This window comes from Erithacus rubecula (genome assembly GCF_903797595.1).
Source record: "Erithacus rubecula genome assembly, contig: scaffold_935_arrow_ctg1, whole genome shotgun sequence".
Classification (NCBI taxonomy): Eukaryota; Metazoa; Chordata; class Aves; order Passeriformes; family Muscicapidae; genus Erithacus; species Erithacus rubecula.
Genome location: NW_027635398.1, coordinates 1 through 26,280, shown reverse-complemented (window position 1 = coordinate 26,280; position 26,280 = coordinate 1). Strand labels below are relative to the sequence as shown.

At 52.1% G+C, this 26,280-nt stretch overlaps 1 protein-coding gene and 2 long non-coding RNA genes across 4 annotated transcripts; all 3 read right to left on the bottom strand.

Annotated features, from left to right (window-relative positions):
* Positions 1-233: 233 nt before the first annotated feature.
* LOC306816860 (uncharacterized protein) lies at positions 234-2,357 on the bottom strand (the record flags this gene model as incomplete). Its single annotated transcript, XM_079333310.1, has 6 exons — positions 2,130-2,357; positions 1,819-1,956; positions 1,410-1,586; positions 1,238-1,282; positions 866-967; positions 234-503 (listed from the first exon to the last, which is right to left on the bottom strand). Exons 1-6 carry the CDS (start codon positions 2,238-2,240, stop codon positions 234-236), a joined length of 843 nt encoding a protein of 280 aa, XP_079189436.1. The 5' UTR covers positions 2,241-2,357.
* Positions 2,358-2,814: 457 nt separating this feature from the next.
* On the bottom strand, positions 2,815-3,630 carry LOC306816861. The gene is made up of 3 exons (XR_013777796.1): positions 3,512-3,630; positions 3,134-3,281; positions 2,815-2,925 (listed from the first exon to the last, which is right to left on the bottom strand). It is a non-coding gene; the product is annotated as an uncharacterized lncRNA (long non-coding RNA).
* Positions 3,631-16,300: 12,670 nt separating this feature from the next.
* On the bottom strand, positions 16,301-18,669 carry LOC306816862. Of its 2 annotated transcripts, none has more exons than XR_013777797.1 (3): positions 18,592-18,669; positions 17,517-17,619; positions 16,301-16,432 (listed from the first exon to the last, which is right to left on the bottom strand). It is a non-coding gene; the product is annotated as an uncharacterized lncRNA (long non-coding RNA). The 2 variants fall into 2 exon arrangements; XR_013777798.1 differs by having other exon boundaries at positions 16,317-16,435.
* Positions 18,670-26,280: the final 7,611 nt, after the last annotated feature.

The window sequence follows — 26,280 nt, the reverse complement described above, 5'->3', positions numbered from 1 at the left end:
GTGTGAAGCCCTCCCCAGCCGGGGCAGGGATTGCAGCTCCTCCTGACAGCCCCTGCTGACAGCCCGCTGCCCTCACTCACCTCTGCAGATCAGTGGCAGCTCCTGCTGCTCCCGCAAGATGCGCCCAGCGAGCCCTGGGAACACAGAGCCCGTCATGGCTCTGCCCGGCGGCACAGCTCCCTGCCCGTGGTGCTGCCAGCCCTGCGGCCACTCGCCCCATGGCCCAGCAGGGCTCAGCCCGGACCCTTGCCCAAGGGCATGGCTGCGGGAGGGCGGCAGCAGCCTAGAGGGCAGCCGGGGCTCCACGGCGCCAGGCCCGGATGGCAGAAGCTGCCGGGGCAGCAGCCGGGGCTGGGGCTGAGCTGCGCCAGGGCGAGGAGGGGAGGGAGCCCGGGCTCACCAATGAACCTGATGGCCGCCTCTCGCAGGGGCTCCTGAGGGCTCTGCAGATACGGCAGCGCCTGGCGCAGGTGCTCGAACGCTCGGCTCCTGTCCTCTGCCAGCTGCGGAGAGCGGCGGGAGGGAAGGCTCAGGGCGGGCTCTGCCCCTTTGCCCGGCGCTGCCCGCGCCCGGCCCCGGCCTCCCCTGCCCGCAGAGCCCCAAGGCGCGGCCAGCAGCCGCTGGGCCGGGCTCTGCAGGGGCACAGGGCCGGCTGCTGCCCGGGGAGCCGCGGTGCCAGCCCGCCCCACAGCCCCGCTGGGCCGGGGCTCCCAGGGCAGCCGGCTCGGGGCCGCAGGAGCGGGAGCACAGCCCGTGCGGCCCCTGCGGGCAGCGCTGGGCAGGGCCACAGCTGCAGCCACACACAGTGAGCGCCGCGCTCAGGGGGCTCTCCCGGCTGAGGCTGGGCCTTCCAGGCTGTCCTTACCAGACACTTGGCGAATATCCACAGTTTCTCTGTCTTCACCAGTTGCATGAGATTCTTCTTGTTCAGGAATTTGGCTGCACAATGCAGCGTTTCCCGAGAGGCCTGGAGAGCAGCAGAGATGCGGAGATGGCACTGCAGTTCAGGGCACAGGACCCGCATCCCTGTGCCAAGGCCTGGGAGAGGCTGCAGCTCGCCAGGCACCAGAGCAGGAGGGAGCCGAGCCCCCTGCCAGGGAACCACCAGCAGGCCACGAGTCCTCACCTCTGCCACAGTCTGATTTTCATCATGGCAGTGGAATAAAAGTGGGAGTAGGCTCTGATACACAGTTGACTTAACGGGCTTTTTTCCCTCGTCTACTACCAATTCCATCACCTTGCAGAAGAGCTCAAGGGAGAGCAGCTGCACATGGCTGTTGTCCTGGAGGAAAGGAAAATCCGTCAGCACCAACTGCTCCAATCTCCCTGAACAATGGCCCAAATAATCCGCACAGGACAGAGTTTCTGGGCAGCATCCAGTGCCCATGGCTGGGGACACCGAGTCTTACATTGTCAAATAGCACCAGGAGTGCCTCGGCCAGCTTTGGTGCAGTGGTGCTGGATATCAGGATGTCATGGTTCTGGAGCATATTTGTGAACACACGGAGGGTCATACCAACCACCTCTCCATCTCCATCATGCAGCAGATCCAAAAGGTTTTGAGACAGGCTACACATTTTTCTGGCCTGTTGGGAACACAAGGCAGTGTTGTCAAGCCATGAACGGCTGCACCACCAGTACTGCCCTGGCACTGCAACCCCACCCTGCTGCCACAGATCCCAGAGGCCAAAGGCCTGTCCCAAAGAACTCAGGAAGGTGAGGCAAGAGAGCTGGGAGTGTCTGCCCCAGCTCCTGAAGCCCAGCCAGACCAACGAGCTGCTTTCCCCAGTGCAGTTTCAGCCGTTGCCCCCTTCTCACCATCGAGGGATCCTTGCTGAGCACCACAAGGCCTCTGAGTGCCAGACGACGCCTCTCCCTGCACTTGCTCTGCACGTATCTTGACATGATTTCAAGGATGCTGTCAGCACATTTAGTCAAACCCAAGCACTCCAGCACCTGGAAGGCACAGGGCAGTTACAGGGGACCTGGCAAGCAGGAGCCCGGAACTGCACAGGGCTGGGCCCAGACAGCAGCACAGGGCAAGGGCACTGTCCCAGGCAGCTGTGGCTGCAAGAGGACAGAGAGCTGGGAGGCAGCTCAGCAAGGCAGGCTCAGGCCATCAGGCTCACTTCCACAAGGAATGCCAGGAAAGGCAGATCCCAGCGTGGCTCCTCCCTGCTGAGCTGCACAAGCAGGCGGCGTGCAATCCCAAAACACAAGGAGAGGGAAACACGGCGCATCTCCCTGGCAGGGTGAAAAGGCACCAAGACATTAAGGTGGGCAGGCAAACCTCTCTCAGGACTGACTCACAGAGATCCAGTCTTTGCCCAGCATCCCTGGAGGTGATGTGGTCACTATGGGAGGCTGCCCCTTTAGGGCACCTCCTCTCCCAGCCTTTTCCAGTCTGCTTGACTGTCCCTTGGTGACAAGGACCCCTGGCCCATGACCACAGGGACTGTGTGGGGCACCCCAGGAACAGAGCACAAATGTTGGGGGCAGAGGGGAAATGGGGGGTCTCACCTGGCCAGCAGACCTGCTGCATAGTGCTGGGTGTCAGCACACAGCAGAGTGTCCCAGCCACGCTTGCGCTCGATTGCCATCACCTCAGGCTCATACTGCAGACAGAAGAGCAGAGCCTTCATGGCCTGCACTGCAAACCTGTGTGCAGAGCAAAGTCCAGGTCACACTGGGAGCACTGGTGCTGGCCAGAAGGCCATGGGAAGGACAGGAGGACTGGAACCTGTTGGGCTTGCTGGGAAGGCAGTGCTGCTCCTGGCACGCTCTCCAGAAGTTCTCGACTTCCTCTGGCATCTGCTGCTGTGTGCTTATGACAACGTGGAAGAGCAGAGCCACAAAGAGGCGGGAGGAATAAAGGATCATTGCCTTGTGGCACTGAGGCACAATCAGCCAGACGACCAGAGTTGCCTGCAAAAGAAGCAGCCCAAGACAGCGCTCAGTGCTGAGGTGTCTGTGGGGCAGGGCCCGTGGGGAGAGGCAGGAGGAGCAGCGGGCCTGGTGCCCTCTGAGCCTGTCCCTAGCCCACATTTCAGCTCAGTGCCTGAGGCACGGAGAGGATGGAGAAGTGCTGGAGAGGTGATGGGGCAGCAAGCAGAGGCCAGTTCCAGAAACTCACAGCCAGGGCAAAAACGTCTTTGTTGTCCCCATCAGAGGTGCATGTGCTGTGCACAGGCCAATCCTCCATCACACAGAGCAGAGTTGGCAGCACCTTCTCCACTGTTGGTCCTGACGAGCCTATGGCTCTCCACATGCTTGCAGCAGCTCTGTGGGATCAGAGCTCTGTGTCAGGGGGGGTCTCAGTCCGTGGGGCCCAGGTGACAGAGCCCTGGTGCCCTGAGGATCAGGGAGGGAAACAGAGCTCAGGAAACAGAGGGGACCTGAGGGCCCCGAACCTCTCTGCTTGTCTGGCAGAGCCCATTGGACAGGCTGTACAGGGTGGTGGCCCTAAAGGCTGGTGAGCCCTGAGCTCTCTCAAGGCACATGGGTCCCGTACCTGTCACATGTTGGGGCACAGCGCAGGAGGGTCAGCACCACGTCAGCAGGGTGTTCTCCAGCCAGCCTCCGAATGTCAGTGCGCAGTCTGGCATCCACAGTGACGTGGGACTCGAGACTTTGGTGAATGCTTTTCACCATGGCCGGCACCTGGAGGGAGTGGGGAAGACTTGGAGCGCTGTCCATGGGAGCAACTCCCCAGCTTCCTCCAAGAAGTGCTTCTGTTCCTGTCACACTGTGCTGGCCTCAAAGATTGTGGGGTCTCAGAGACCATGCCATGTGTCGGGACCCAATCCTGTGAGCCCTCCAGTTCTGCCACAGGCTGCTTACATGCTGCTGAGTAGAAACACAAGGGTTCTTGAAATAGTTCAGGATGAGTTCCTGGCTCAGACTGGGAGTGGGAGTGGTGTCAGTATTTGCAATGCCCAGAGGCTCTCTGGTGTCTGCGTTTGTAATGGCCACGTCCTCAGTCACTGCTATGTCAGCCATTGCCCTGTCATCATCATCATTTCTTTCTGTGTCAGAGTCATCTGAGTGCTCAGGAAAATCCAGGCTGACATCAGGCTCTTCCTGGAGCTCAGTCAGCCTGGAGTCAGGCTTGGCTGTGCTGCGTGTGGCTGGGGTGCTGGTCTTTCTGCGCCGAATGCGTAGGAGCCTTTGGAACATCTGCAGGAGAACAAAGGACCGGAAAGAGAGGCAAGTTCCATGCAATGCTCCAAGGGCTGTGCTGGGCTGAGCAGTGACAGCAGGGCCAGCCCAGGTGGGGATGGCTGCAGGTACCTTCACTGTTCTGCAGAATTGTCCACAGGCAGGGTCTGGCTCTTGTGACCGGTCCACAGCTGCACCTGGCAAAGAGCAAGCACAGCCAGAGCTGAGGGGCTGCGGGAGAGGCCGGAGAACAGAGCCCAGCCCTGCGCTCCCCAGAATGGGACAGCCTGGGGACGCCCCAGGGGATGGAGCACGGCCGCTGCGGGGTGTCTGCCCGGCCCCTCTTCTGTCCTGTGCCTGGGCATGTCCACAGGGGATGGGATGGGATGGGATGGGATGGGATGGGATGGGATGGGATGGGATGGGATGGGATGGGATGGGATGGGATGGGATGGGATGGGATGGGATGGGATGGGGACAAGCTGCCAGCAGCCATCAGTCCTGTGGCCCAGCTATGCCACTCACCATCTTGTATTGGCTGAAGCAGGTCCAGATTTCCAGGCTGTTGTGCTGGGGAAACTTCAGGGTTTTTCTTTTTTTTCCCTTTGAAAACATTGAACAGACTGAGAACTCTGCCTGCCATGGCAGAATCTGGCCTTGAGGGCACCTAGTAGAGAGGTGCCTCAGGAAAGCTGAGAGGCAACAAGTCGTGCAGTTGTGCCTTGAAGACACCCACGACAGAGAAGCCTCAGAAAGGCTGCAGGATGGCAAGTCCTGCACTCTGGTCCTGAGGGCTCCTGCCACAAGGACAGGAGACTCCTCGTAAACGATTCAGGTCACCAAATCCACGACTACACCTGCCGCGAGTGCACCTGCAAAAGAAAATCCTCGGGAAGGCCACAGGACACGAAGTCCCACAGTCTTGCCACGAGGTCACCTGCAGGAATAAGGCCTTGGAAGTGCTCCGGGTCAGACAGAGTGAGTGTGCTGTGCGGGGGCTCCTCACGGCACTGCTCCGGTGCGTCCTGTCCCGGCGCGGGCTCCAAGCACTGTGGCATCGACCAGTCGCCGCCGGCTCCTGAGTCACCACACGTCACAAAGGGTCCTTGGACACCATTCCGTGACACGGTGACCATGCTGCACCGTGTCACAAAGGGCCCTTGCACACACTGCCACTGGCCCTGGGGCCACCCTCAGCCCACCCAAAGTGGCCCAGGTTGGAAGGAATCCCTTGGCCCAAGTGTCTAAGACAGCGTGACAGGAATGTTAGGAATTGCTCAAACCATCAGTGAACACTGTCCTGCTCTGTGGGCTCAAGGCATTTAAGAATCCTCAATCCAGGAAACCTTTCCTTCCCAATTGCTCAACTCAAGTAGTTTCAAAAAGTTGCTAACTTTCCAAATTAATTGTCATAGTCTGAGAATGTGATAGATTTAGAAGTTTGCATCCCATCTCAAAGCAGCAGTGTTTGCCTTAACGTCATCCATTGAGAGTAATTTTACAAAATAGCACTACACAGAGGCAAAAAAAAAAGACCATTCTTTGGTTTGCAAATGGTTTTCAATGAAGAGATGATGATATCCTAATTTTATGAAGGAATAAAAGCTCTCAAGAAATGCAAGTCCACTCAGTGTTACACAAATAGCCCAAACAAATGAGTCGGTAACAAAATGGCTAATCCTCCTCTTGCTACAGATATCTAAATGGCTTATAAATTACAGCTCTCCCCTCTTCTTCCCTGGGGAAGAATCAGGACCACGAACAGAAAAAATCACAGCTATTCCTTCTGCCCTCCATAACCAAAGCTATGCCAAACCACAGATGCTGCCTTTAAATTGACTCAAATTCCAGCCTAGGCCTCTCACCTTCCACACAACTCCTCCCCCACGATGCCCACCAACCCCAACCCCCCCAGATAGTAACACAGAAGCCTCAGCAGCCCGCCAGGACCCCCAGCTGTCCCCATCCCTCCGCAGAGCTTTCCCAGCCTCCAGCACAGCCCCTGGTTCCCTGCAGGAGCCGTGAGATGGCAATCAGGAGGATCTGCTCCAAGGCCAGCCCCGGTAGCAAGCTCAGGCTGCCAGGACTATGGTTCCTGGATCATCCTTCCCACCAACCCTTCCTGTGCTCAGCTCTCACATTCGCACATTGGATTGGGGTTGGCCTGGCAAGCTCTTTCTCCAGCTCCCTCTTTACTCTTGGGAGAGGTAGGACATTCCACAGGAGAGCAACTGGTGCCACAAGGAGTGGGTGGCATCAGGCAGCTCTGGAGGGAACCCTCAGGATTGCTGTATCCTGAGGGAACACTGTTTGCCTTGACCTGCAAGCAGCTGGAAATGCTTAAAATCAACTGCCTCAGCTTCCAGGACCTCTCTTGGCCAGCATCCTGATGTGCATGCAGGACTGCTGCGAGGGACTGCTGGGACCCAGTGGGACAGGGGCAGCTGTCTCGTGTCCATATAGCACCTCCTGACAGAGCTGGGCTCATCCTCAAACCAGACAAACGATCTGGTGACAGCAGAGAGGAGCAAGGAGCACTGGGCTGGCTCCTCGCAGGGTGTCTCAGCTGGGCTTGCTCCACAACACGCCCCCGTTTGAAGGGCTGCTAATGCCCAGCTGCCAGAAATGCCTTGTTCTCTTCAAGGCCCACAGGAAGAGCCAGTGAGCAGGATACCTTGGGGTATATGTGGGCATGTGAATCCAGAGCAATCTTGGAGTTTGCTAATTGTACACTGCTCATACTGTATTAAAAAGAAGAGATTTTAGTATTGTTCTGTAATGTGCATTATGACTTTGGCATTCCTCAAGTGTTCATTTTGGCAGTAGTACTAGTTTCTAATCTTTTTTTGGTATTTGAATTGCCACATAGAACTGAGAGGAGTAAACAACCCCAACTATTTTAAACTACAGTTATGATTTGTTTTTTAAATTTGGATGAAAATCAGCTTAAACCTTCTTTGTGCCAGCACTGGAATAGTAAGTAAGAAAAGAATTACCATTTAAAAAACAGTGACTGTGAAGAATCTGCAAGTGAATTGTTTTGATTAATTGGTACAACCTTGGGCTGATGGGGCTTCGTATTAAAATTTATTCCTTACTTTGGGAAGATATTTTTCCTTGATAGGTGTTTTTGTGACTGTAATAGTGCTTTTGCTTTAGAAAATCATCAGTTTTGTTGTCTTTTATGCTCTCTCTAAAATGCCTGCATAATTTGGCATTAATCCACCTGGATTTTTTCTTATTTTCTTGCTCTGTAAGGAAAGATGGAGCAACTGGAATGGTGATAAACATAGGAGAGACTATGTGAGCTGGGAGCTGGAGCAAGGCAGGCAGAGCCTGTGAGATTGATGAATTCTCAGGGACTTTGCTGGTGATAAAAGGTTTGGAGGAGTGGCTGATTCCCTGAGGGCTGTGCAGACCTTCAGAGGGTCCTGGACTGGTGGGAGAGAGATGGGCAGAGAGGAACCTTTGGAAATCCCACAAAGGCAAATGCAGATCCTGCACCTGAGGAGGAGCAACCCCAGCACCAGCAGAGGCTGGGGCAACCTTTGGGAATCAGCTCTGAGTAGAAGGGTTGGGGAGCTGAGACAGGAGTGTATATAAGTACATGGGGTGGAATTTCAGAAATCAAGTGTCCTGTCTGAGACTGAAGGCTTTGGAGAGCTGCAAAAACACCAGAACAGTTGCAGCTATAAAAGCCAACAGAGAACAGGTTTTTGGTATAGAGAATGAGTGTTGCAATCAAAGGCAGGATAGGAAATAATGTGAATTGGGGAACAGAGATGACCCTGATGCTTTGTAGCTATAAACCTACTCAGAGTTCAGTTGTTTTCTTGAATTTTTCACCCACACCTTCCTCTGTGTCAAAATGCCATTTATAGATGTTCTGGCTAGAAGCCAGGTGGACACTTCTGAGAGAAACTGGTGCCAGGACAGGAATATCCCACTGAAGGTTGCTATTTCCAGTTAAGAGGTTAGTTAGACTCAAACATTGAGGAGGCTTTACACCATCTGTGGGGAGGGAAATGCATGATTCAACAGTGTTTCTAGTTAAGAAAGTTATAAATGCATGATTCAACAGTGTTTCTAGTTAAGAAAGTTATTAACTATTCCTAGACTTGTCCCTTCATCTTCAGGGATCAGCTGTTCAAATCCAACCAGGCAAAACTTGAGCAGCTTATCTAAACCAGGTGGCATGAAAGGAAATTTGGTGTGCAGAAGAAAATAAGTTTTGTCTCTAGGCAAACAGATTGTGCAGGGTTTATCTGTGGCTCTGCACTCCTGTGGACCCCAAGAGCAGCCAGGTGCTGATAACTATCAAAGAGAGCTGGGGCTGGCTCAGGCAGCCTGTTCCTAAACCAAAATACAGCCTTTAGCCCAGATGGGAACCTGAGATGGGACTCTGGAATCACAGAGCTTGATCATTCGGTCTTGTACAGCAATCCTGAGATATTCAGGATTCATGCTTTTACTGCTGAGCCTGATTCCTGGCAGCTGGGCCGGGTGGAACAGGGGATGCTGAGGGGACCATGACTCCAATTCTGTTTGGGAATTCCTGTTCAATCCTGCCAGCCTGGCCTGGAGCTGCACATCCCAGTCCTCACATGCTGAAATTAATCCAAGTTGTTTAGTCTGCTTTCCTGAATAAAAATTCTCTGTGAAGCAGATGGAGCAGTTCAGCCCTAACTGCCCAGCTTGCTTCAAGTTTCTACAGCACACTTTTTTGTGCAACACCAGCTTTTGCAAATTCAAAAAGAGAAAACAAATTAATAGATAATAACTAGATTAATAAAAAATCAAGACACTGAAATAACAAAGTTTTATTCCTGATACCCAAAAGGCAAATATTTATTAAGGATCTGCGGGAACTTCAGCTGTTTTCCTGCTTTGTCCTGCAGAGGATTTGTCTAAACCCTAAATATGTTAATCTCCTGAAATGTGACACAGGGGTTTTTTCCTGTTAAGACCTGAAAGACTTTGAGGTTTATAAATATAAGGGAGAGTAACTGCAAGGTGCTGTACTGTATTTATATTGGTCTTTTAATAAGTAATAAAATTACAGACGGACCACGCTGCAAGAAAAATTCCTCAGGATACCTGGTTATTCCCAATATTACTGCTGTAATTTAGTAGGGAGAGACAGTCAACAAGTCATGTCTGAATAACACCATGCTAATGTTGTTCTCTCTTCCTTGAGCCTGCTCTCAAAATATCTGATTGACAAAGATAAAGGAATTTTAAGAGCTATTTTGGTTCTTTCAGAGAAAGTTCAACATTGAGAAGGGATTGGGGTGATTAGGAGGCTGTAGTTACCTATCATTTTCAGTGCTGTCTATTGTAATAAAAATGATAAATGTGCCCTGTTGGTGTTCTGCTGGTATTTAGAGTTTCTAAGTCCCTCAGCTGTGAGCTGGGTTCCCATGATGGTGGAAGTATCCTGCCTCTTGCTTGCTGGATGTACTGGAACAAAGAGCTCAGCAGATTATGAGAATTATCACAAATGAATTACTTGGATTTCACTGGGCTCAGACTGAAAGAGTAAATCAGGTTTGATATAGAAAATACTTCTTCCCTGTGAGGGTGGTGAGGTCCTGGAACAGGTTGGCCAGAGAAGCATAGTAAATAAATTTTCAGAAATCTTAGTATCTGTCCCATTCATTTTCCATAGGTCCTGCTTTGGTTTTAGTATGTCACCTTCTCAGCTGGTTGCCATTTGTGTCCTGCTTTTGCTCCTGCCTTTCTTTGTCTGCTCTTTCTCCTTCCCAGTGTCTCTCTTAACTCAGGGCAGCTCCCAGCCAAAGACCCTACTCTGAATATTTTTCCCAATCCAGGAGCTAAAACACAGCCCTGGATGAAGTGATGGAGGATGGCAGTGAAATGTCACAATCTGACCTTTCGCCACCTGGGTCTTGGCCCCTTCAGAGCTTTGCTGTGAAGGGCAGGAACACCTTTTCCTTGCAAAGGTTTGCTGCACATCCTCCAGCTGGAAGCAGAGGGAAGTAGAGAAGGGAGTCCCTGACAATGCTGGAATGCTTGTGGCTGGAAGCCTGCCCATGGGTTAGGATGCCATAAGGGAGAGGCGCTTCTGCCCCACTGAAGGTGCAAATGAGACCATAGGAGGACAACAAACAGATTTTACTGGACATGGATTTTAATGAATGAAAAATGGGAGCTAGGGACATAGAAATATTTACTATTTCTTCATTATCATCTAAGTCTTCTTCTTTCCCTTCTTCTTTTTCTTCTTCTTTTCCTCCTTCTTAATTGCTACTACTACTCTTTCTTCTTCATCTTCTTCTTATTCCTATTTTATTTTTTATTCTTATTTATTGCTCCTATTTCTTCTTCATTATCATATGTGGGAATAGAACTAGAGAGCAGAACTGCAAGCACTGCTCAGCTTGTCACAACCAACAGGGATGTGTTAGCCATAGCAGGCTGCAAGCCTTGGCAAGAGTATACGGGATTTTAAAGGAGGAATGTAAAAGATAAGAAAGTGCTTGGTATGGGGTGCTTACCATGCAGTTTCATGGGGATTTATGTGAAATACTACATGTACCTGGTTAGCTTAAATGAGGCATTGATTGAGCAATGTTATTTAGTTACAAGTAAGCAATATAGCTTAGTAACATGAATATTATTGGTGCGTTATTTTTAGCAATAGCTGAAAAAGCATATAAATTTTGCTTTGTGTATCAATAAACTGCTTCATGGATGCATGGCTTAATGCAAGCATATAAAGAAAACCTTGTCTCTTCATTACCACCACCATCAATCATATTCTTCTTATACTTCTAATTCTTCTATTCTTCTGATTAATCTTATTCACTTGTTATGCTTGCTGTCATTCTTATCCCTTTTTGTATTCTTATATTAATAACTATTTTCTCATTTACCACTACTACTATTTCTTCTTCACCATCATCTTCTTATTCTTATTCTTATTCCTATTCTCTTATTCTCTATTTTTTTTTTTTTTTTTTTTTTTTTTTTTTTTGTAACTACTACTATTTCTTAAACTCAACTTCCATTTGTTTTTGAAAGAATGATACGAGTCAAAGTCCTGCGGTCACATCCATGGAGTAACACCTCCCATCTGACACTTCCTGAACGGAAGTGCCCATTCCAATTCAATATCAGAAGCAAGTTTTCCCTGACAGAGGCATGAGGCATTGGTAGAAGTTCCCCAGGGAAGTGGTGGAGTGACTGTCTCTCAAGTGTTGAAGAGTTCTACAGATGTGGCCCTTGGGGATGTGGCTTTGTGGTGATGGTGGTGCTGCCAGGGTGCCAGTGGCACTGGGTGACCATCAGGGTGTCTTCCCACCCTGATGACTCCACGGGATTCACTTCTGAGCCCCCTGGCACCCAGTGTGCCCCATGGATGCTGTTTGAGGCCGGGCACAGTGGTGACTTTGAGTGATGGGGAGATGCCCCTTGGCAGCTGAGGCTGCGGGGCCATGTCCAGGCCAAGGCCGCCTGTGTGTCCCCCTGGGGCACCGTGCAGTCCCCGGGCCAGCCACCATCTGTCTGCAGCCAGCTTGGTGCTGGCACAGACACTGCTCCTGCAGCTGTGGCCTCAGGCAGGGCCAGCAGCAGAGTGACCGCAGTGACCACAGTGACCGCAGTGACCACAGTGCCCGCAGTGACCACAGTGACCGCAGTGCCTGCAGGGACTGTAGTGACCACAGTGCCCGCAGTGACCACAGTGCCCGCAGTGCCTGCAGGGACTGTAGTGACCACAGTGCCCACAGTGACCACAGTGCCCACAGTGCCCGCAGTGACCACAGTGACCGCAGTGACCGCAGTGACCACAGTGACCGCAGTGCCTGCAGTGACCACAGTGACTGCAGTGACCACAGTGACCGCAGTGACCGCAGTGCCCGCAGTGCCCGTGGTGACCACAGTGACCGCAGTGACCACAGTGACCACAGTGCCCACAGTGACCACAGTGACCACAGTGCCCGCAGTGACCGCAGGGACCGCAGTGACTGCAGTGACCACAGTGACCACAATGCCCACAGTGACCGCAGTGACCGCAGTGACCGCAGTGCCTGCCTGAGGTGGCCGGGCCATGCACTGGGGGCAGCTGGCTGCTGCCAGGGGCCCTGCCCATCCGAGGGACCAGGGGGACTCCACGGCCCTGCCCTGGGCCCCAGCTGGGCCACGGAGCCCTGGGCGTGCAGGGAGGGAAGCGAGGCATGGAGTGTCTCTGGTGCCTGGCCCTCAACCCCAGGCCTCCCGAGGGACAGGCATGGTCAGCCTGCCAGGGCTGCTCTTTGGGCCCTGCTGCCTTCTTCATACAGCTCAAAGATGCTGAGTTTGTCCCAGTCATCCTCCTCCTCCTGTGGCAAGGCAGTGGTCCTGAAGCTGAAGAGGTTTAGCTGTGAGTCAGAGGTGACATGTGAAAGGCGTTTGCTGCTGTTGTCTTGCTCCATGGGAACTTGGCTGATGGAGTCCCTGTTCACAGCTACTTCATGGTACAGCTCTGGATTGAAGCAGTCTTCCCAGTCAGAGAGGTCTTGGCAGCTGCTGGCCTCTCCTTGGGATAGCTCTGGTTCTGCCTCACCTTGGAACTCTTGGGAAAGCTCTGTCTGGGTGTGCTATTCCCAGTCTTGATCATCCCCAGCTGGGTTCCCCTCCTCACTCCCTTTCTCTGCCAGGAGTGGGGCTCTGTGTGGGGTTAGGGTTGGTTCCCTTGCTTTTCCTCCTTTTTGGAGAATTTTTCCCATTATTATGCTAAGAAACCCTGCCGGGCTGCACCCAAGCTCTTCATGGTTCAATACAAAGGGATGGGTGGGGGCTGTCTCCCTGCTTTTCACTCACGGCGGGGTCTGAGGGGAGTCCGGGGACTGCACCCTTCCAGCCCTCACCATCCGAGCATCAGGAGCCAGGTTCTCTGCTGCCGGACCCTGCACTGCCATCTCTCCGCTCCAGCCTCCTGTCTCTGAGCACACAGCTGAGCACCAGGACCCGCACGGTGAGAAGGGAGGGGACCTTCCTCCACTCTTCTCCCACCTGGGACACGGAGCTGCAGCTTTGCCCCCCCCCGGTCCCACCTGCAGCCTCCGCAGCTCCGTGTGTGCCCTGCCCCACTTTCCACCACCGGGATCAAACGCAGGCAGAGCGTGTCTGCGGCTGAAAAGGGACTGCAACTGAGTTATTTGTTCTGTTCTGTTGTTAATTTTCATAGCTGCTGTTGTTTCTGTTTGTCTGGCTAGATATATTAATAAAGAGCTCTTATTCCTACTCCCATATCTCTGCCTGAGAGTCCCTGATTCAAAAATTGTAATAACCGGGAAGAGTTCCTCTAAGTTTGTAAGGAAAATTAATCCACAAACACCGGAGGTTTATGTCCAAAAAGGAGACAGAGGAGTCCTTTTTGCTTTATTCGAATAAAGGGAGAGGCCATAGGGCATTCCCCTGGGATCTGTCCAATTTTTGGAGGACGCAGCCTCCTTTTATCCCAATTTCCTGGCCGCTTTTCCCTCTCTCTCTCCCCATTGGCTGAGGTACTTGAGAGGCACAGACTTCCCGGAATGCCTGACACCTGACATTCCCCTCTAATGTATAACCCTTTCCTTTTAATTTTTAATTCTTATACAATTCATAGTTTTCCCCCGTTGCTTCTTTCATCTTCCAATATCCAATTTCATCTACCAGCAAACCTCCAGTTTGTTTGTAAAGGCAAATCTCTTTTCCCATTCATCAATCAGTATAATCCCTCCCACTGTTTCTTTTATCTCTAGGTGCTAACTTTATCTACCATCAAATCTACAGCTTGTCTGCCCAAGATGTACCTGAAGGCCCTTCAATAAATAACAACCGCTTTTTGTTCCCTTAATTTTGTCTGGCCTCTGTATTTAGGTAGTGTCGGAAAAGGCATTAGGTTAATACAATGCTTATTTTTAAAAACTCATTGGCCTATGGAACTGCATGATGCCTTTTCCATAGGAAGAACTGGAAAGCAACCAGCCCAGTTGTGCCAACTTTTACCAGCTCAGGTGTGACTTTGGGGTTGCCAACCACCAGGGACCACCAGAGACCCCCAGGACAGAAGAACGCATGCAGAAAGGGAAGACAAAGTATATTAATGATTTTGGGAGAAATAATTATCATATGTATGCTTATTCCAGGAAAATCAGTGAATATGTATATAAAATGGAGTATAGAAACAGATGCATTTTCTATTATCAGTGAGTGAGCTTGGTGGAGTTATGCCCCACACATCCAGCCAAGTAAAGAACTCCTGCTTTCTACAGGAAATCACAGGAGACGTTCCTCAAACATAGAGCTGAAATGCACAAGGAAGAAAATGCTCACAAAATGTCACCAAACTGTTTCCAAGCCACCAAAAATCCCTGAAATGTAACCAGATAATTTAATTTAAACAGCAGAATGTGACAGACTCCTTATCTTTGCTTTGCAAAGAGCAACAAGTACAGTGTGTCCACTTAAGACAATTCTTTCTAGAATAACACATTCCTCAATTTCCCCTGAAGCTGGGATTTTGTACTAAATGCAGACATGATTAAGACTTTTTTTCCCAACCTTTCATGGCAGTTCACTTGTGCCCTGTGAAACCCACCTTAAAGAGCTTTTGAAGAGATTGCTTTAACTGCAATGACTATGTGCCTGTAACCAGGAATTATTTTTAATTATTCTTTTAACTATTGCTGCCCTCAGAGTGGGTTTGCCTGAGGAGAATAGAAGCTCAGACATGTGAGTGTGAGCAGTCTGCTTCCCCTGGAGAAATCAGAGCAAACACAGAGCTCACATATGGGATTTGAGGGGTCCCAGTTGGTTGAAAGCTGGCAAATGCTGTCCTGATTGTCAAGGAGGACAAGAAGGACACCAGATACTCCAGGCCAGTCAGTCTCACCTCGATACCTGATAAAATCATGGAAAAGTTTATTCTGGGTAGTATTGAAAAACACTTGGAGGACAATACAGGCATCAGTCAGAGTCAGCATGGCTTCATGAGGGGAAGGTTCTGCTTCTGAAGTCTGATTTCTTTCTAGGACAGGGTAAAACCCGCTCGGTTGATGCAGGAAAACCAGCAGATGGAATCTTTCTGGATTTCAGCAGAGGTTTTTTTCCTGTGTCTCCCAGAATGCTTCTGGACAAAGTGTCCAGCACACAGCAGGATAAACACATGGCGTGAGCAACTGGCTCAGGGGTCAGGCACTGAGGGTGGCACCACACTGGCAGTGGTCACCAGTGGGTTCTGCAGGACTCCACTGTCAGCCCCAGCTCTTCAACATCTTCATTAAGGACCTGAACATGGGACTTGAAGGGATAGTCAGTAAATTAACTGATGGCACTAAATTGGGAGGAGCTGTCATCTGCCTGGAGGGCAGAGAAGCTGTGCAGAGAGACCTCACAACTAGAGATGGGCAATCACCCACTGTGTGGAGTTCAACAAGGGCAGTGCCAGATTCTGCCCCTGGGATGGGGCACCCCTGCCTTGGTGTATGGACTGGGAAGGACAGGCTGGAGAGCAGCTGCAGGGAGGCACCTGGGGGTCCTGGCCAAGGGCAAGTTGAACATGAGTCAGCAGTGCCCTGGCAGCCCAAAGTGCCACCGTGTCCTGGGGCAGCAGGCCCAGCACCAGCAGCTGGGCCAGGGAGGGGATTGTCACACTCTGCTCTGCACTGGGGTGGCCTCACCTTGAGTGACAACACAACATAGAAAAGACATGAAGCCATTGCACAGTGTCCAGAGGAGGTCACTAGGATGGGGAAGGATCTGCAGGGGCTCTGTGAGGAACAGCTGAGGACACTTGGTTTGTTCAGCTGGAGAGGAGGAGACTCAGGTCAGACCTCACTGAGCTCTTCAACATCTTCCCAAGGGGCAGTGCAGGGACCAGCACCAATCTCTTCACTCTCATGAGCAGGGACAGGACTCAAGGAAATGGCTGGAGCTGAGTCAGGGAGGCTTAGGTTGGATATCAGGGAAAAGTTTTTCACCTAGAGGGAGCTTGAGCAATTGAACAGGGTCCCCAGGGAAGCAGTCAGTCCCAGCCCCAAGTCTGTCTTGGGACAAGAAGCATTTGGACAGTGTTCTCAGGCTCATGGTGGAATTGTGGTGTTCTGTGCAGGGACAGGAGTTGGACTCAATGATCCTGATGGAGTCCTTCCAACTCAGCAGATTCTGAGCTTCTCTGAAATTACTTCAACATCCAGCACTCAGCTTTCACTCAAGACTAAAGCTGTTCCAGCCTGGTGAACTCAGTCATTCCACTCCTCCTAAGTACAGCACCTACAATATCCCTCAACTTCTTTGGATGAACAAAAGAAATAAACTGCATTTAAGTGTCACGGTAACAATTCCCTGCCCTTCCTTACTGGCTGCTTGCAACAGAGGCCATTTACAGGGCTGCTCGGCAGGGGCCATGGTGTGCCCTGGCCATGGGAGGAGGCAGAACAGGGCATGGGTGCCCCTGTGTGCCTGCCACCCACGAGGGATGTGGCAGTGACAGAGGACATGTGGCCTGGCCGTGCCACCAGGGGTGCTAGGATGGGGGACAGGTGGCCATGGAGGTGCCACAAAGGATGTGGTGACACCAGGGGACAGGCATCCATGGAGGTCCAACCACGAGGGGGCACATGGCCAAATGGGTGCTACCATGACTGTGGTGACACAAGGGCACATGTGGCTATGGAGCAGCCACCATGGGTATGATGACACCAAGGTGGCCATGGAGGTGGCACCACAGGTATCATGATGCTCATGGAGGTGGCACCACGAGCGTGGCAGGGCCAGGGGACACGTGTCCATGGGTTGCAAATGCTGGCATGTGTGGCAGTGTGACAGTGACAGACCAGGTGTGGGGCTAGGCTAGGGTGGCTCCATGCCCACCCCATGGGTGGCCCCACAAGTGCCAAGTCAGTTTGGCTGGGTCCTGGTGCCGGAGCCGCAGGACCAAGCCCGGTGCCACTGTCCCCTGTCACAGGGACATGTGGGGACATGGGAGTGACGAGGGGGGGACAAGGCACTCCAGGTGGCTGTGCCAGGCCAGCACCTCCCACCCCATGCCCCAAAATCCATCACCTCTCAACCATCATCATCATCACCCTAAAAGTCATCACTTCCCCAAACCATGACCCCAAACCATCCCCATCACCCCCCAGCCATCCTTGTCACCCCGAAATTCATCACCCCTCACCCACCATCATCATCACCACCCACCCATCATCACTCCAAAATTCATCAACCCCACCTATCATCATCACCCCATCACCCACCACCCCCAAAATCATCCTCATCATCCCCCACCCATTGTAATCACCCCAAAAATCATCACCCCTCACCCCTCACCCGAAAATTTCCCCCATTCTCCCACCCTTGTACCCTCTCACCTGCCCCGGCGACAGCACGTCTACTCCTCCTGCCCACGGAGTGCAGGTACTGCTGAAATTCATGTGGCCTCATCCCCTCACATCCCCGTGGCTTCTTGGGTGCCTTGGAGGGGTGGAAAATGCCCTCAGGAACAGTGACCAGCACATGCTGGCCTTGGGGACACCCCTGTCACCAGCCCTGTTGCCGTCGGTGTCAGAGTGGCTGTAGGAGCGTTTCCAGCCCTGCAGCCGCACCCAGCCCGGCTCCCCGGGGATCCCCCATCCCTTTCAGAGTCCTTCTGGGTGTGGCAGTGGTCATGGTGTGCCACTTGCAGGTCTTCAGTAGGGCAGGGGGCTCGGGAGTGTCCGGTGGGGCTTCCACCTCCATGTGTGGTGGGGGAGGAGTCCATTTTAGGAGGTCCAGGGGCTGCATTACATGGCGGTGAGATGGAGGGAGTCATTTTGGAAGGTCCAGGGGTTGGATTTGGGGGTGGTGGGATGGGGAGAAGAATTTTGGGCTTGGATTTGGGGTCAGTGGAACAGGGAAGGCATTTGAGGGGGCTGAGTTTGGAATGATGAGATAGAGAAAATAATTTGGAGAGGTCCATGGGGTGGATTCGGGGGTGGTGGGGGTGCACTCCCAGCCTGGCATCCCCACCTTGAAGGGTCCCAATTTGTGGAGTCCCAAATTCTCGAGATTTCCCTGCCCACCCAGGGAAGAGGTCCCCACCCAGTGAGTGCCCACACCAGCCCCCCTGAGGCCCCACCCCTTCTGGTGACAGAAAAGCAGAGTGACAGGGAGACAGGGTGATGGGTGCCCCCACAACCCATGCCGCGGGCACAGGGGGACTCCCCTCGGGAACGCCACTGATCCCCCTTTGTCACCCTCAGGGGTGGGGGCTTGGTGCACAGGACCCCCTCGCTGTGCCATCTCCGAGGTGGCACCTGCGCTTTTTGTCACCGCCACCCACCAGTGCCCCAAAGCAGGGCGTGGCCCACATCCTACAGGATGGCAGGTGACAGCATTTTTGGGATCAGCCCTGGCCACTTCCACCCCCATCATCCCCCTGAGGATTCTGCACAACCCCGCACCCACCACGTTGCAGATCCATGGCTCTGATGTCTATCCAGACCAGTGTCCATCCAGAGTGGGATCCATGGCTCTGGTGTCCATCTGGACCGGTGTCCAACCTCTTCTGTACCCATCCATCCCAGGCTCCCTGGCCCTGGCTGCTCTTCACTGCAGAGTGGACAAGACCCACATTCAGTCCGAAGATGACACCAAACCCCCTCCCACCAACATCAACAGGCCACCCAACCGGAGTGCCAGTGTCCCCTGGCAGCCGGACCAGCTCTGAATCTCTTGGAAGTGGAGATCCACAGGCCCGGGGCAGGGACACAAGGGCATCCAGGATGGCGAGCACCGAGTCCATGTAGTACGGGGGGACAGTTGAGGACACACTTCTGTGGGGATTTGTCCTCCCTAGTCTCCATCCTCTGCTCCTTGTCTGGGCGAGGAAGGACAAGGAGAGGATGGGATTTGCCTTCATACCAGAGGGAAGGAGATTCCCCCATTGCGTCCCCGTCAGCACAGCGCACACAGTGGGGCTGTCCTGCAGCCGGGGGCCGTGCATGAAGATGGAGCAGGACAGAGGGGGAAAGAGGCAGTGACTTTCTGCTCACCTGTCTCGGGTTCCCAGACCATCTTCCTCACGGCTTCTTCTTCCTCCTTCGGCCAAGGTTTGGGAATGGGAAATCCTGGTTTGGGGGGAAAACAAGGGCTGAGCGTGTTGGGTTCTATGGTCCCGCTGACCAAGCGCTCGGCCCCTTTGAGCCTCAGGGACCCGGAGCCCGCTCATCACCAACCTCCCGCACCCCTCCAGGCTGCCAGGGGTCCCCCGGCTCCGGGATCGCCCCTCTGCGCTCTCCCCGCTCCGGGGCTCCCGCGTTCCCCTCCAGCTCTCCCGGGGACCCCCCACAGCCGATATCGCCCCCTCCCCGCCGGTAAAAAGCGACCCGGCACGATCCACTCAGGGGAATTTCCAGCTCAGCTTTTGGCTCCTGCAAGATCCAAACATCCCCTGCCCTGGAAAAAGCCGTCCCCTAGAGTCCCGCGATGGATTTGTGGCCAGCGCCCCTCCCCGCTAACCTCCTCTCCCAGGGGAGGGCCGATGCTGCCGTACCCGCTGAGCTGCCGCCTGAGGGGGCGGCCGGGCTACGCGCGAGGTTCTGCGGCTCCTCCTTTTCCCCCCACTCCCCCTCTTTCTGTTCCTGCTTCTGCTCTTGCTTCTCCTGGGTCCCTGCTTTTCCTCCCTCTCCTCCTCTTCCTCCCGCTCCCCCTCCGTTCCCCGCTCGGCCCGGGCAGGTGTCGACACCCAAAAGCAGCCGCGCTCTGCTCTGGGAGGTTCCAAAGCGGCCTCGCCCCGCGCGGCGATGGGAATGATAGTGGGAGCACTGGGAGCGGTACTGGAAGCACCTCAGGCGATCCTGAGAGCCCTGGGAAGGAATCGGGAGCGCTTTCCCCCCCAGTACCGCTCTTACTGGGAGCATTGAGAGCAAGCAGCGCCGGGACGCGGCTGCAGGCGGCGGTGGGCGGGGCCAAGCACAAGGGCGTGGTTATGCAAATAAAGGAGCGATCGCACTCTGTGATTGGTGGGCTCGAGCAGCGCGCGGTTTTCCCGGTCATGTGAGAGCCGAGGGGAGCCAGAGCGATGGCGGCGGCGTCTGGTAGGAGGGAACAGGGACCGGGAGTAGGGACAGGGCCGAGAATACGGCAGAGGTACCGGGAACGGGGCCTGGAATGGGGATAGAGACCGGGAATGGGAGCTGGGATGGGAATATGGGAACAGGACAGGGAGTGTGCAACCAGCAAGCACAGAGAGAATCTGGGATGGGGATCAGTGTTCAGCAGTGCTGCAGTGGAACCCATCGGGGCTGGGAGCTCTGCAGCTGGGCCTGCCCTGGGCTGCTGCGGCCCAGGGCACAAAGGCTGGAGCTGCAGCCTTGCTCCTGGGGCAGAACAGGAGCCTGGGGCAGGCCCATGGCCCCTGCACGGCCCCAGCAGGAGGGAGGGCTCTGAGCCCAGGGCTGCTGGCAGGATGGGCTGCTGGGGCCAGCTGGGGGCCCTGAGCAATGCCCAAAGGAACATGGAATGGGACGGTGAATGTGAAAACAGCAACCAGAGAGAGAATGTGGGATGAGGATTAGGAAGATGGGACCAGGATTGGAAATGGGAATACGGGAGTAGAACTGGGAGTGGAAACTATGAAATGGGACAGGGATTATAGAAATGGAAGTATGGGAATGAGAGAATAGGAATATGGGAATATGAGAATAGGAACAGGACAAGGAATATGGACCTGGAAATATGGGAAAGGCAACCAAACAGAATATGGGACAGGGAATGAAAGAGGGAATGGGATCCAGACTGGAATGGGAGCAGGATGGGACTGGGAGTGAGGTGACAGGGGAATGGGCAGGGGGACATGGGGACAGTTCCAGGGCAGGGGCTCCTTGATCAACTGTCCCAGAACATCCACCAGGATCTCCCAGTGCAGCTGGAGCTGCTGTGACTGGGGTGCCCAAAGCCCTGTGCAACCCCCCAGTCCCTCCCAGGAACCCTCAACTCCCTCGGACCCAGCATCTCTCTTATCCCTGGGAAGATCCCCCCATGTCCCCTTCCATATCTTAGTTCAACTTATTTATTTTTACCCCAGTTTTGTGTGTTTGGGAAGGGCAAAGAAAATCCAGAAAGAAAAGGCCACGGGGAGCCAGGAGGATGTGGAGCCCCAGCCAGGTGTCTTCCCAACATAGATCACCTGGGATCCCTGGGGCTCTGCCCACTGGGGGTCACTGGGGATCATCCTGCCGTGGGGGTGGAGATGGAGCAGTGCAGTGTCTTGGTTTGAAAGACAGGTGTCTGCTAAGGAGGGCAGGAGCCTCTCTTGAAACAGAAAATGTAAACTCCCTCTCTCTAAATTAATGTAACTTTGAAATTAATGAGCTCTCAGGCAAAGATGGGAACTGGAATAACAGTTATTCCTTGGGAAAATAAAAATAAAAATATAGTAATACAACAAGCAAAACAGTGACATAGTTGTAATACAACCTAACGCCCTGTTGGTCAGGGTGTTGCTAGCAGTGTGATTAAATGCTGACTGCAGCTTTCCTGGAGTGACAGATGTGGTTTGTTGAAACATGATTTTGGAGAAAGGTGTAGTTTCTTTTTTAAGGTCTAGTGGTGATGAAGATGGTCCTGGTCTTCCACTGGGAATTTAGTGGGAAAAGGTTGCTCTGATTGTTTCAAATTTGGATTTTATTTAGGTAGGTTATGCCTTTGCTTGAGGTTAGACTAATCTAAACAGCCTTAAAATACCTTTTTTATGTACTACAGGGACTTTATCCCCTTCCACTGTGTGCAAGGCTTCAGACTGGGCAGGACTTGCTTGAGTGATGGACTCTCAGGTGTTGACTGTTTAGGTGGCTTCTGTTAAGTTCATTTCTCAATTTTTGAAGGCCTCCCCACCAAGTGCCTTTAGGGTAATTTTACGTAGTCTGTTGTACAGTTCAACTTTCCTGGCAGCTGGTGTGTGATAAGGGATATTATATATTTATTCAATATCCTGGTTTTGGGCTGAGGTGTTTCTAAGACTGTTCTTGAAATGGGTCCTGTTGTCTGACGATTCTCTCAGGGCTGCTGTGTCTTTATAGGACTTGCTTTTTTGGGCTTCAGACGGTGTTTTGAGTGGTAGTGTGAGGTACAGGGTAGGTTTCTAATGATCTAGTGCTGGCTTCTACAATTGTGATCATGTAGCACTTGCCTTGGGGGGTTTGAGGCAGTGTGATGTAGTTAATTTGCTGGGCTTCTTTATACTTATATTTGGAATACTGCCCCCCATATTAGAGAGGCTTTATCGGTTTGGCTTGCTTGATTTTAGCACATGTCTTACAGTTATGGATAACTTGAGAAATTCTATTTATGGTTAAATCTACTTTTCAGTTTTGTGCCTACTTAGAGGTGGTATATTTGCCTTGATGGCTTGAGGCATTATGGGCCTATTGAGTAAGGAACAACTCTCCCCTATGTTTGTAATTTAAATTTTTTGGTGCCATCTCTATTTTTGCAGCTTGATCTACTTGTTTGTTCTTTTGGTGTGTTTTATTACCTACCTTTTGGGGACATGCCTATCTACAAAATGGACTTTTACAGATAGTTTGTCTGAGTGGCAATGTTTTTCCACTCATCAGCAGCCTCAATTGGTTTTCCTTTATGTTGCTAGCTGGCCTTTTTTTACCTTTCTAGCTAACTCCACAGAGCATTGGTTACTATTTATGATCCAGTATAAAGGTAGAGCTTTGGCCAGTTCTCTCTTTCAGCAGTGTCCAGGGCCAGCTGAATGGCTTTGAGTTCAGCAAGTGCACTTGATTCACCTTCTCCTTCAGTAGCTTGTGTGACTCGTCGTGTGGGGCTCCCTGCGGCCACTTTCCACTTCTGGTTCATCTCAACCATGAGACCGAAACTGTCAGTGACAAGAGCACAGCGTGTTTCTTGTGCTGGTAGTTGGTTGTATGGTGGAGCTCTTTAGCCTGGGTTACTTGTTTCTGCTACTTTTTGTTAGCGAGACTAAAGTTTTAATCTTGTGGCCAGTTTGTAATTATTTTTTAAAATTTCAGGGCAATTTGGATTTCCAATACAGGCTCACTGTGTGATGAAGGCAATCCATTTATTCTATGTAGTGTTGGTGGTGTGGTGGGTAGAGGGATCCTTTTCTTTAAACATCCACTCCAGAACCGGGGTAGTTGGGGTGCCAAGAGGAGTTGTGCTTTTATACTAATTACTTTTGAGGTGGATTGAACTTTCTTATTTTTTTGGGAGTGTAGTTGGCTTCGGCCTTTCTGTAACTTTGGCTCTGGAATTCTAGTGCTCAGCCTCGAGTCTCCCCAGGCACCTTCTGCTAAAGTCTCCAGGACAAGCCATTGTTCCTGGCTGCAGTGTAAAGCACATTCCTCGCTTTTGGTCCTGTCCTGACTAGACTAAAGGCTACTGTATGAGAGATTTTCTGCTTAATGTGGGCAAAGGCTTGTTGCTGTTCAGGGCTGGAGTTGGAATTGTTCTTCTTGAAGGTAACCAGGTAGAGAGGGCTCACAGTCTGGCTGTACTCAGGAATGGGCATTCTCTAAAATCCTATGGTGCCTAGGAAAGCTTGTGTTTCCTTCTTGCTGGTTGGTGGAGACATTGCAGTGATCTTATTGATAACTTCAGAGGGAATCTGACGCCATCAATCCTGCTACTTCACTGCCAGGAACTGGATCTCTCGGGCAGGTCCTTTGGCTTTGCTCTTCTTGATGGTAAAGCCAGCTTCCTTCAGAATCTGGATGATGATCTCTCCTTTCTCAAACACTTTTATTGCTGTGTTTGTCCACACAGTGATGTTACTGGTATACTGTAGATGTTTTGGAGCTTTTCCCCTTTCTAGTGCAGTTTGGGTTAGTTTATGGCAGATGGTGGGGCTGTGTTTCCAGCCCTGGGGCAGTGGGTTCCAGGTGTGCTGGACACCCCTCCAGGTGAAAGCAAACTGAGGCCTGCACTCTGCTGCCAAAGGAATGGAGAAAAATGCATTGAAAAATTGCAATGTCAGTGGTGCCACTTTGCTGCCTTGGACTCCAGCTCGTACTGGAGTTCCAGCATGTCTGGCACAGCAGCACTCAGCAACTATTGAGAGAGAGACAGGGACTACTGACTGGTGATCAGAATCCAAATTTACTGTGAGCTACATATGCTTATATACTATTTTTAGGAAGGCTAGTATTTTTTTTTAGTGCATTGATTGGGTTAACCATCACACATATTGCAACTGTTCTACTTAATTCAGTCTTCTTTCCTGTCACCAGTCTTGATCCAATCTTCATGCAATCTTCAAAGCTCTCTGTGTTCTTACCAAGGCCTCTTGGTTATCCAGCTGCATATGCTAATTAAATCCACAGTACTCTCTGTCTTTGCTCCCACAGTGGAGTCACTCCATTCAAGGCACAATAGCCTACAGTCAATTTCTATTTTCTGTCAGACTTGCCCACAGGCAAACTGGGGCTGTTGAAGGATGAGTGGGTTTTACTGAGCACCCTTTGGGTTTCTAGCCAAAATTTTATGGATGGGGATCATGGCATCTTGGTTCATCTGATACTGTTGGCAGTGCACCATCGTGATGGCAATTGGCACTTGTTGCTCTCCTACCTTCAAGAGTCCTACTGCAGATGGGTTTTCTGATCGTCCAGGCAAGGTGTTCAATTGCTTAATGCCCTCTGCCTCTACAGCAGCTATTCCAAAAGCCCACCTGAGTCCCTTTGGATCTTTGTAATAGCTGTTCCTGAGAAAGTCTGTGCCTAGAATACACAGAGCATCTGGGCTGTGGAGACCAAAGGCATTCCCAATTAGGGAAAGCAACCCCTGTTTTATTCCCTGGGTTAACCCTGTGCCCCTCTCCCTGTCTGTCAGCCTTTTGGTCACTCCCACTCTGTTTCCCTGTTGGCCTTTTTGCCCTAACCCCACCCTTGGACACCCCCTGTCCCCTGGTAATTGGCCCCTAAAGTTTTCCCCACCTGCTGATCCCATGCACCAAACATGAAGCCCCCACAAGCCCCATGGCCTTTGTTCCCTGAACTCTGGATGATGCATATCTGTGGCTGAAATAAACATCTCTATAAAACCCTTGCAAAGGCCTTTCCTGCTCCTTTATTAGCTACCACCCTAATTAACAACCAGATGCAACACTGGGCCAGTCACAATTGGATGTTTCTGCCACTCCTTCCCAGTCAGGCTCCCCTCAGCCTCCAGCAAAGTCATTTCCTGTGATCCTCTTGTCACCCCAACAATGGCAACAGGTTCTTCCCCCACATGTCCTGATGCCATTAGGGTACACTGTGACCCAGTATCAACTAACGCCTCATGTTTCTGTGGCTCTGATGTGCCAGTGTATTGGATCTACTCCATCCAAAAGACCTGGCTTTCCCATGCCTCTCCCTGGCTCGAGGCAGAGCCCCTCTAGCCCTGGTTATTATTTCTTTTTTGGCATACATACTAGAGGTTCTTTTAAGGGGATCTCACAGGTTATCTTCCTTTCTGTAATACCTGGCAGCTTGGTCATGGGAGGCTGCCTTCACTTTAGTGGAGCTCCCTCTGTTAACCTTTCCCTCCCTGAGCTGACACACCTGTGCTGCCAGGACAGAGGTGGGTTTCTCATCTCACCTTTTCCTGTTTTCCCCATGGTTGTGCAAAAAGAACCACTGGTCAGCTTGTGGGGTGTACCCTCTCTCCCTAGCTGGGGGATGTTGGGCTCTGACTTTGGGGCCTGTGACTTGCACTCATGCTGCTCTGATCTTCCTCATCTCTTCCCTTGTCTCCCTCATATCTTAAACTCCTCTTTGAGTTCCTTAACCAGAGCAGAGACATGAGTCTGCATCGGCTGTTGAGTCATACTCTTGTAATTTCTGAGCTTGTTGGTGACAGAACCCAGTCTCTTGGTTGTTTACCAGCATTAATCATTGCAATGAAGGTGGTATATTGAAGATGATCCTAGATTTGTGAAATTCCACATCTGCCCTGTGCACCTGAACTTTGTCATGGCCATTGTCCTGCTGCCACCCCTCCCAAAGAGCACCTCCAGTGCTGCCACTTCTCTCAGCTGCTGGATCCCTTCCTCAAGGCTCTTCCAGTGCATTCTATGGTGATGCTCCTGCTTCTCTCTGTTGAAAAACCTCTCTCTTACACTCATTAAAACTACTCCAGAGG